Source organism: Megalopta genalis, chromosome 3 (assembly GCF_051020955.1).
Source record: "Megalopta genalis isolate 19385.01 chromosome 3, iyMegGena1_principal, whole genome shotgun sequence".
NCBI lineage: Eukaryota > Metazoa > Arthropoda > Insecta > Hymenoptera > Halictidae > Megalopta > Megalopta genalis.
This window is the reverse complement of record NC_135015.1, coordinates 13,935,021-13,945,468: the sequence shown is the minus strand read 5'-3', so window position 1 is coordinate 13,945,468 and position 10,448 is coordinate 13,935,021. Positions and strand designations below refer to the sequence as shown.

The 10,448-nt window shown below is 37.8% G+C and overlaps 3 protein-coding genes across 3 annotated transcripts; 2 read left to right on the top strand and 1 right to left on the bottom strand.

Moving 5' to 3' along the window:
- The first annotated feature begins 1,516 nt into the window (after positions 1 to 1,516).
- Positions 1,517 to 3,748, top strand: wbl (endoplasmic reticulum protein 29-like protein wbl). Its single transcript, XM_033485874.2, has 3 exons — positions 1,517 to 2,201; positions 2,649 to 3,047; positions 3,129 to 3,748. The coding sequence occupies exons 1-3, from the start codon at positions 2,103 to 2,105 to the stop codon at positions 3,363 to 3,365; spliced, it is 735 nt and encodes a 244-aa protein (XP_033341765.2). The 5' UTR covers positions 1,517 to 2,102; the 3' UTR covers positions 3,366 to 3,748.
- LOC117229435 (ran-specific GTPase-activating protein) lies at positions 3,718 to 5,940 on the bottom strand. Its single transcript, XM_033485873.2, has 5 exons — positions 5,694 to 5,940; positions 5,347 to 5,555; positions 4,843 to 5,000; positions 4,469 to 4,755; positions 3,718 to 4,384 (listed from the first exon to the last, which is right to left on the bottom strand). Exons 2-5 carry the CDS (start codon positions 5,359 to 5,361, stop codon positions 4,086 to 4,088), a joined length of 759 nt encoding a protein of 252 aa, XP_033341764.1. The 5' UTR covers positions 5,362 to 5,555; positions 5,694 to 5,940; the 3' UTR covers positions 3,718 to 4,085.
- A 410-nt stretch (positions 5,941 to 6,350) lies between these two features.
- Positions 6,351 to 10,149, top strand: LOC117229434 (serine/threonine-protein phosphatase PP1-gamma catalytic subunit A). The gene is made up of 5 exons (XM_033485872.2): positions 6,351 to 6,588; positions 7,322 to 7,453; positions 7,538 to 7,768; positions 7,860 to 8,188; positions 8,322 to 10,149. Exons 1-5 carry the CDS (start codon positions 6,534 to 6,536, stop codon positions 8,559 to 8,561), a joined length of 987 nt encoding a protein of 328 aa, XP_033341763.1. The 5' UTR covers positions 6,351 to 6,533; the 3' UTR covers positions 8,562 to 10,149.
- The last annotated feature ends 299 nt before the right edge of the window (positions 10,150 to 10,448 follow it).

Here is a 10,448-nt window from a genome sequence, read left to right as displayed (position 1 = left end):
CAGAATTGCCATTTCAAAATTCAAGATTTCGGAACAGTTACTATCATAGGAATATCATAGGAGTCTAATTTTGGCGTAATTAATGTTTTTATCGGACTAACTGTCGCATATTTCCGCCATATATTAACGCTGATTAAATAAATATTTGTAATCGTTGGAACACCCGCACTGTACATATTTAGATACAAGCATTCGATGCTGTCTATATTAATTAATTTAATTTAATTGTAACAAGAAACCTATGCTCGCCTACAGTATAACATTTAATACCAAACGACTTATAAAATATTGAATTATTTATTCTTCACCCGATAAAAAGTTGCTACCAGATCTACGATAAAAGTTAAACAATATAACACAAATATGTACGTAAGTTCGATATCGTTTGTAGTTGTCTCCGTAATTGTAAGTATTTCGTATCTGTTTCTAGTTCAATTAATTTGGATGCATTTATGCGTATACATTGTGCAAAACACGAATTGACACGATACAAGATTCGTGCAGAAAACTTGTGCGGATTTAACAAGAACAATGAACTGCGCGTGTGATGCGTTTGAATTTGAATTCCTAGAGTAGTGATGTACACGTGTAGCTTCATTCCGCAGCCGTAGCACGTTCGCGGAGATAGCGCGCGAAATTACGGAAGCGAGTAAAGTGTGCGCGATCAACAACAAGCTCTAATGACTATAATTTTACGTTGAATTTAATTTTTTAATTTTTCCTCAGAATTGCCATTTCAAAATTCAAGATTTCGGAACAGTTAATATTGTAGGAATATCGTAGGAGTCTAATTTTGGCGTAATTAATGTTTTTATCATCACTTGCTTGCATAATGCAGGATCATCTAGAAACATTGCTTATAGCAAATTTATGGAATAATAAAATAAACTAAGAGCACACAACTGTTCAGAAGAATCTGCTGTATCGATATCATCAATGAAAACCGAACGACAACAACGCAAAATATAATTAGTTAACCTATAGTTAATCAAACTTCGAAGAGCGATTAATTATGTTTCGCAATGTTGTAATTTGTTTTTATATACGATACCGACACAGTAGATTCTTCTGAACAATTCCGTTCCCTTGGTTTAGTTTTGTATATCCTAATTTTACTATAATTAATGTTTTTCGGCAGCCCTGCATCGTGCAAACAAATGATAGCGACAGTGGCGCCTGTTTCAGAGAAAGAAGGAAGCTTCGTTTGGGACCCGTACAGGGCCAATTGGGATAGTGGCAAAATGCTCAAACTGTCAGCCGAAATCGACTGTCGGTAATTTGGTGAACAGTTTAAACATTTTGCCACTATCCCAAACGAAGCTTCCTTCTTTCTCTGAAAGAGGCGCCACTGTCGCTATCATTTGTTTGCACAATGCAGGGTCGCCGAAAAACATTAATTATAGTAAAATTGGGGGATAATAAAATCAACAAAGAGCACCGAAGTGATTAGTAAAATTTACTGCATCGATGTAAAATGTAAAAAAACAAATACCATTACATGTAATAGCGCTATTTTTACAGTTTTAGGAACTAATTTGTGTCCCGATTTGACATTGCATCAATGCATGTACAATTTGTATCTTATACCTTATGCCCATAGAAATTGTGCAAACATTGAAATACAAGCATATCAAAGATTCGATAGTAATTTCGCCTCTTTGTATAATAAAATGTCGCAAAAGGCAAAGCGCTCGAATCGTATTTATGCCGACTTCGACTTCAACTAGGACCAACTAGGACGACGACTGCGACCTCAACTACGACTACGACTATTGACTATGTGCTCGGTTGGTCGAGTAGCGTTCGCAACGAAGCAGACAGAAGAGAGGTTAGTTGGAATTGAAACAGGCGACGGAAAAAGGTGATCTTAGTATTATAGTTTGTATTCGCTTTTGATCATATCTGCAAGTACTTAGTGCATTTACCATATCAAATTTAATTGTTTCATAAATCGAGTCAAGCCAGTTTAACATCGGCATTCTGCGTCAACACCAACGTTTCCGTCGCTCTTCTTTTCCGACTTCTTTCTCAGATTATCGTTTGCCACGGGTACACCACCATTCAAAATCTATCATAATATAATATTCTGCTAGTTGTCTGTCATGCTTCAATCGATCGTAGTTACTCTTCTTGTCATTGGAATAGCCTCTGCCGAGGACTGCAAAGGATGCGTCTCTTTGGACTCGTATTCTTTCAACAAGGTATCTTTGTTTTTGTTTCTCTTTCTTTCAACAAAGATGCAGATGTTTCGTATGCTTTTTGATTGATTCGATCAACATAATAAACTCGTTGCATATTCTTTCTGCGTCAAAATGGCTAAGAAATTTGTTACCATGGTTACAAAATGCCCAACTAACTTTCATACACATGCGTGCATACGTACGTAAGCATGTATGTATTCACGTGTTCACATAATCTTTAGACTAAAGAGAGTTAGGTTTAGAATATTGAAATGTAAACCGAATACGAAAAACAGTGGGAAACCTACACTTTTCGAAATGGTAATTTTAGCGATCGATTAACACAAATTCATCAAAGGAAATCATTTCGTAACACACTTGGAACAAATCGTATACATTTGTATGATCGACAATAGAAAGATTTGAAAGAGAAATGAAATACAAAATGCAGTGTTTGTACGATCACAGGTAATTCCAAAATTCAAAGCTGCGATAGTAAAATTCGATGTGGCATTTCCGTACGGAGAAAAACACGAGGAATATGGTCAAATAGCCGCCGCCACAAAAGATGCCAATGATCTTTTGGTAGCCGAGGTCAGAGTCAAGGATTATGGGAATAAAGATAACTCTGATCTCGCTGCTCGTTATAAAATCAAACCACAAGAATTCCCGGCGGTTCTACTCTTTCTCCAAGGGAAAACAGAGCCTATCCCTTTCGTCACAGACAAGGAAACTGAATTCAACGCGGATAATATCAAGCGATTCATTAAAACAAAGTCGACCGTATACCTTGGTCTGCCAGGTTGCGTCGAACAATTAGATAGACTTGCGGAAGAATTTAAATCTGGCGGAGAAAAAGAAAGGAAGGTAATGTATTTCAATGATATATATATAACTCGTTACGTTCTCAAGGAACCATATGATGTTTTTGTGTTGTATGTTTTGTAGGAGATATTGAATAAAGCAAAAGTCTTTGAAGAAACATTACCTGACACGCAACGCATAGCTGCCAAAGTTTACGTTAAAACTATGGAACGAATATTAGAGAAAGGAGACGTGTTTGTTCAAACTGAACAAACTAGAATAGAGGGTATCTTGAAGGGTAAACTATCGAATGAGAAAAAACGTACAATGGAAGAGAGACGCAATATCCTGCATTCGTTTTTGCGCAGAGATGAACTGTGAAAAGATACGAACTAACATTGCAAACGCAATAAGATACGATACGACACGACACGACACGATATAATACAAAAATGATATCACGAATTTTGTACGTGCCGTAAATGTTAATTACTATACTGCATTTTAGAGTTCGTTTTCAACTCACTCGAAACATTCCATTATTTTAGTTCGTAATTATATCAGCATGAAAAATTTGAAAAAAAAATGCAATTTGAAAATAATAAAATATTTCGAAGTAATATAGGATTCGTAAACGCACTAACACAGGGCGCATTCATAAATGATTACACTCTGTCATTATTTTGTACGTTTCGTACCGAACCACGAATACGCGAAAGAAATTTAACAAGACTGTAATTGAATAATGATTCTTATTCTCCTCACTGTGTAGTTGTTTTTCACACGTAAGTAGTTTCTCGTATTTTCATTTGACTTTGTTTTTCTTTGAAATTATTCTTTGTTTTCCTTTGCTTTTTTAATAGTATAAATGCTAAAACATTCTCCGCTAAAAGATCACAGATAATGTACAAGATTCGTATAAATATTGTCTTACTCGTAAATTCGAAGTTTATTCCATCTGTTTAATAAAATTATTGCTAAAAAGTTGTCCTACGTTAACGTTCGATGCTCAAATATTTAAGCATATGCATGCATGTTAATTATGCCGGAATGTGCATTTTTAATCGACCGCCCATCATTTCACCAAACTGCAACGATCCTTTAAATCTCCTCTGTAGCTTTCACCTGTAACTCTTCGAATTCTTTTGATACTTTTTCTAATTCTTGTTCATTATTTGCTTTTTCAATTTCGCTACGTGGAACTTTTAGATTTTCGTTTCCTGTCTGTTTTTTCCCTTGTTCTTCATTGTCGGTACTTTCACTGTAACTCACATCGCTGGAAGGTTCGCTGTCGCTTTCTGCGTGCTTTTCATCCATTTCATTTTTCCCAGCATATATTTCGCACTCAGAACCTACTATCTTCTTCGCCTTCTCAAACGCTTCCTTCCACACGGATGCATCTTTTGCAAAGAATAACATCAATTATATATATTATCATAGTTATTCTTTTGTAACATATAAATTTATAAGAATGGCAACCATACTTTCCGCGTTTGCGAATCGTATCGCTAGTAGCTCTGGTTTTAACTGTTCGTCTGCGTAATCTGCAAGCACACTCCAGACCCATGCTCTGTCGCTGCCACAGTTTGGTTTCAATTCCATCCAAGGTGTGACAAAATGATTGGCACAGATTTTGTATGTTTTGTCTCTTCGCATTACAACTCGTACAGTATTTTTTATCTTATGCCTTAACAACTTTACTTCTCCCGTTCCACGTTCCTTCCACTCTGCAGGGTTATTGGACGAATCATAGCGGTATAATTTTGCCCGCCTACAATTAAAATATTTTATATATATACTAACTATAACTATATCAAAGAGAGATATTAATCGTTTTCTTTGGATAGTCCAACTTTACATTTTAATCATTTCAACCTCATCCTCTTCATTATTAGACACTTCTATTAAAGGTAAGGAAATTATTGGTTCAAAATGTATATCATTGTCGTTACCATCTTCTTCGTTGTCTTGAGTTTCACAATTAACGCCTTTCGTATCAACGTGGTCCCCATTTAACTGTAAAATAATGTAAAATCAACGGCTGATGCGCCGGTTTAAACGATATTTTGTCAGCAAGAAATACTTGACATTCTCGTTACAAGTTAGCAAAATACTTATCGGAATGATTAAAGTATGCGTTGGAACGTGTCACTGTTTTCTCTGATGCTTAACAAAGGTGAAATACACATTATAATAGACAAAGCAAATACGATTTCAAACTACAATCGTGCTTTGTTTTCATAGGAACGCGGCGATATAACCTACAGCATCGTTTTAAAGTTTCTAAATAAACGATAATAACTGTTTCCCTTTAACGCCTGAGGTAAGGTTAATGTTCAGATACGGAAGAAAATGTATTTACCACGTTTTCTGGCATCTTTTATCAGTTTCAAAAAAGAAATTCTTCGTTCAATTAACAGATACCGCCAACTCCGGTCTATTTGATAGCAAATCGAGATATCGTACGATTTTGGACTTCACCGCATTCATGGTACATGTACACGAAATATATGTACGTATGTGTGCGTACAGTTGCTCGCAAAAGTGATCGAACGCTTGCATTAACAATAGCTAGCATAGAAAATATTGTATATGTAAACTCAAAGCATTTTAAATGATAAACATATGTATAATATTCATAGCTAGAGAATATATAGTCCAAAAATCATATTGATCAAACTAGAAAGTCAATGTGTACATTGTATTTACATTTGTAATTGTAATAGCTTCAGTAAACGCACACACCGTTGGTCAGTTTCGAACCATTTAAATGCGCAGTAGTCGAGATTAAACCACTCTGAGAGAATATTACAGCCAGAGACAATTCAGTCGAGTCCTAGTGCTAATTCTGCTAATATTACATAAGCTGCAGATTGATTGCAATGTTTTAAACGATTCAGATTAAAGGTTACACATTTTTAACAAAATACTCGCTTGAGTGTCGAATACTTTTGCGAGTGACTGTATGTTCGAAGTTTCAAACGGCAACTTTTTGCATATGTATTATCGATTCTTATTGGGTAACAGAGGACATTTTACTGAAACATAATGAACACATTCATAAATTAGGTAGGCAAACTTTACGTGTTCACCTGTGTGTCGCATGTCAATAAATTAAACATTTACTGTATGCTACCAATCAAACGACGTATGCATGTGTTTACAATATCAACGAGGATGCTCTCTTACATTAGACGACTTCCAAATGTAAAGATCGTGCTTGAACCGAACATAATCGCAGTTCAAATGCTTGAAAGAGGATAAACACCTCTAGATGTTTTGCATGGTTCGTGTTCGCACAGAGCATGCTCGATGAATCGAGCGGTCGAACTGTATCGTATCGAGCAGGAAAGAGGGAGTCGTACGGGGAGGGGGTAAAAGGGAGTGGAGTGCGCGGTTGTCCGGGCGGCCATTGCGGGTACCTTGTCCGAAACCGCGAATGCAATTGACTGCTGTGCGTGACACTAGTGAAATCCAAGAAAATCAAAGGTCATCCCAGAAAGAAAGTGGTTTGTGTGAAGCCCGGGACGCGCACAAAACCCCGGCCCGATGGCTGAATCCGACAAATTGAATATCGACGACATTATAGCTCGACTCTTGGAAGGTAAAGTTCCTCTGCCCTGTTTGCCCTGTTTGACTTGGAATGGAGGGGGTGTGGTGGGAGGGAGACGAGGTGTATCATGGGACGAAACTGTCTCATCCGTCCGCCTCACCCTTTCTTACGCTTCTCTTTTCTTGCATCCTCGTATTTCGGTTGAAATCAATCGAACTGTTCCACTATTGACTGCTACAACCCGCTCTCTTGTCGAGGGTCTTCTATTAAGAATATTGTACCGCTTTACCTTTTATTCTACGTGATTTCTCTCTTTTTCCTTTTTCATTCTTTCCGTTGTGTCTTTACTTTTCTTCGCTCGATTACGCAATTCTCTCCAAATACAAGCAATTTGAAACACTTTAACCGACTTTACATCCGTTTGTTTACGAGAGACGATATTGCTGGGCGAGGCTCCTGTTATTGTCTCCAATGAACGTTCTTGCGATTTGCGTTTTTGCGTCGTAACTTTCATTGCTTCTATCTCATCACCATGTCGCCAATCACGCTTTTCAAACGCATTCAAATATATTAATGGACGAAGTTTATTCATTCGTTCCTTTGTCGGAGATCACTTACAATTCCGTTCCAATCGAAAACAATACAATGCCACTCACTGTAAGCGATCAAATAAATATAAGTCGAACTCAGGAAGCTTATCAACTTATTAGCTTCTAGAATATTGAATTCTATAGATATAGACCAAGATTATCCTTTTTTGGCCTTTTTTACATTAATCTTGTAGTGCGGGGAGCCAGACCTGGGAAGAATGTACAGTTGACGGAGGGAGAAATAAAGGGATTATGCCTGAAGTCACGTGAAATTTTTTTATCGCAACCAATTCTGTTAGAGCTAGAAGCTCCGCTTAAGATATGTGGTAAGCGATTGAACATACTTTTTTTGCAAAGTATGTATCGAAAAATTTGATTTTCCTATTTTAAATGTATTTCTTGTTTCTAAGGTGACATTCATGGTCAGTACTATGACTTGCTGCGGCTATTCGAATATGGCGGATTTCCACCGGAGAGCAACTATCTCTTCTTGGGAGACTACGTTGACAGAGGAAAGCAGTCTTTAGAGACAATTTGTCTTTTGCTCGCCTATAAAATCAAATACCCAGAGAATTTTTTTTTACTCCGTGGTAATCATGAGTGTGCATCCATTAACAGGATATATGGCTTTTACGACGAATGTAAGTAGTTTGATAAGTAATAGTTGATAAGTAGTAGATAATTAGATATCGAATCTGACATTGCTATATTGTTTTTATTAATACAATATAGGTAAACGCCGATACAACATTAAATTGTGGAAAACATTCACGGACTGTTTTAACTGTTTACCGGTTGCCGCAATTGTTGACGAGAAAATCTTTTGTTGTCACGGAGGTCTGAGCCCAGATCTTCAACATATGGAACAGATTAGACGTATCATGCGACCGACCGACGTACCCGATCAAGGTTTATTATGCGATTTGTTGTGGTCAGACCCTGACAAAGACACAATGGGCTGGGGAGAAAACGATCGTGGCGTCTCGTTCACATTTGGTGCCGAAGTTGTTGCCAAATTTTTACATAAGCACGACTTTGACCTGATATGTCGTGCTCATCAGGTATGCGTGCCAAAATCTACGCAGCATCGTTCAACGTAGAACGTTGTAGTAGATAGATTACAGGCAATATGTGTCTCTAGGCGGATATAGAAAGAGATAATAGTTCTCGAGGTAATCTGCACTTTCATTTTAGGTTGTGGAAGACGGTTATGAATTCTTTGCGAAGAGGCAATTGGTTACTTTGTTCTCGGCACCCAACTACTGCGGCGAATTCGACAATGCCGGAGCTATGATGTCCGTGGACGATACACTGATGTGCAGTTTCCAAATTTTGAAGCCAGCCGACAAAAAGAAATTAACTTACGGTGGCCTGAACGCAGGTAGACCAGTGACGCCTCCGCGAGGTGGAAATAACAAGAGCAAGAAGAAGTGAAATCCTTAGATTTCTTTTTCACCCCTGCCCCCCCCCCCCCCCCCTTCTTTGAACGCAATGCTTACAACTTTGAGACAACAATTCCTCCCTTGAAATTTACCATCTTTTCTAAATGGATCAATGGATTTTTGTACGAGGAAAAACGTTATTATTCTAATTTCTTTTTTAGCATCGCTCAATAATTGTCATCGTTATCAGCGTATTGCTTTCGAAGTTACAGTATATTTGACTAGCCGTTTCCATTTTAACGCATTAGCTAATGAAAAGAATAAATATGGCGAAAAGACACTGCTCGTTCAATAAAACGGAAAAATTGTGCATCGGTAGGGTAGTTCAAAGCAAACGACAAACGAAAAAAATCTAAAACCTTTGTGTCTATGAACAAAGAGCTAACCGCGCTTATAATCTCGATTACTCCCGATTAGATTAGCCGATGAAAAGTTGAACGATTGTTGGACGCGATTCTTCGAGAAGAGTACGTCACTATGATTAATAGCGAAAAGCTATTAGTTAACAGTTTCAATGGAATATCATCGATTCGAAATTCTAAGACGACACGGTCGATACATTATTACCAGGCACAATTCGATAACGATAGTGTTCGCTGGTGTGAGTTTACCGTTTTGATCGTACGTCAACGCGTATACAAACTATCGCTGTATACGCTTCGGTTATGAACGCGACAAGTGTTTTCGGTGCGATACGTAGTCACGGCTATATTACGTTTCCGTAAAATGCACAAAATTTATCGACGACACATAGTTAACAGCTACAGTTACAACTACATCCTTCTCGAACAAAACCGCTTTTGTAGAGTGTGCTTTTATAATTGAATTTTTATAAATTATAAGAAAAAGTATAGATATTGTGTTGTATGGTCGTTCAATTGAAACTAATCTATTTCGTGTAACATTGTTGCGAAGAATACATCAGAAATGGAAAGGGAAACAGTTAACGAAATAAAAAAGAAAAAAAAAGAAAGAAAAGCAAGGAAAGTGGACAGTGGTTGCGATCGTGGCCATTCCCTGGATTCGACGAAGGTGAAGGCGGTCGTTCACTTTTCAGAATGGAATTGTAATGATAACGTTAAACTAACGATAAGAGCATGATGTAAATGTGTATAATTGGAGTAGAACAACGTTGCGTAGATTATGTACAACGCACGCAGGCAGGCAGGCAGGCAGAAGCAAGGAGAAACATGGAAAAGAAACCCCAATTTCTAAGGATTCATCGTACAATTATTATCTATCCCGAGCTTCCCTCGGGAATAACTTGATTAATCTCATCGTTAACATTTATGCTGTATACTATTAATTTCGTTGGTTTCCTCGAGACGCTGTTTCATCCGCACCACCTTTATAGATCGCAGACCCAGTTTCCAACGATACCGCTAGAAATCGCGTACAAAGGGAATCTATCATCTTAACGCCGTACCATTACATGTCGGCGCGATACCGATTACCTATACCGTCACCGAGATCGACGCCGGTGTAACCGGTATTTACGATTGCCTCTCCCCGTACCCGGAACCCTGTACCCTGTAATTGTACATTAATTTCTATTTTATAAATAAAATTCACGAAAGACACTCGTCCATTTTACTTTCATTTCTTTCTTTCGACACGAGTTTTCTGTTCACCGTCCGTTCTCGCGTCGCTTCATCGACATTGCGCGCAATATTTTCTACGTACACGAATGCGACGACTACAAATTACAAATACAAATCTGATCAAACGAATGACCGCGTTTCACGAAGGACCGTTTTGTGAAAAACGGCATTCCCATTTATTATTATCACGACACGTAACGAGGCTTCGTTTCGTGCACGCGCTCGCCCCGTTCCGTCATCAGTCTCTTCTCAATAATCGATTGGTCTGAATTTTCGAA

What these genes read in the sequence shown, in the direction of transcription:
- wbl (XM_033485874.2), top strand. Translation starts at nt 2,103, where the DNA reads ATGCTTCAATCGATCGTAGTTACTCTTCTTGTCATTGGAATAGCCTCT. An exon ending in ACTCGTATTCTTTCAACAAG is followed by an intron (nt 2,202 to 2,648) that starts GTATCTTTGTTT and finishes GTACGATCACAG; the next exon opens with GTAATTCCAAAATTCAAAGC. An exon ending in GCGGAGAAAAAGAAAGGAAG is followed by an intron (nt 3,048 to 3,128) that starts GTAATGTATTTC and finishes TATGTTTTGTAG; the next exon opens with GAGATATTGAATAAAGCAAA.
- LOC117229435 (XM_033485873.2), bottom strand. An exon ending in GAGGTTGAAATGATTAAAAT is followed by an intron (nt 4,756 to 4,842) that starts GTAAAGTTGGAC and finishes TTTTAATTGTAG; the next exon opens with GCGGGCAAAATTATACCGCT. An exon ending in ACGATTCGCAAACGCGGAAA is followed by an intron (nt 4,385 to 4,468) that starts GTATGGTTGCCA and finishes TCTTTGCAAAAG; the next exon opens with ATGCATCCGTGTGGAAGGAA.
- LOC117229434 (XM_033485872.2), top strand. Translation starts at nt 6,534, where the DNA reads ATGGCTGAATCCGACAAATTGAATATCGACGACATTATAGCTCGACTC. An exon ending in TATAGCTCGACTCTTGGAAG is followed by an intron (nt 6,589 to 7,321) that starts GTAAAGTTCCTC and finishes TTAATCTTGTAG; the next exon opens with TGCGGGGAGCCAGACCTGGG. An exon ending in TGATATGTCGTGCTCATCAG is followed by an intron (nt 8,189 to 8,321) that starts GTATGCGTGCCA and finishes CTTTCATTTTAG; the next exon opens with GTTGTGGAAGACGGTTATGA.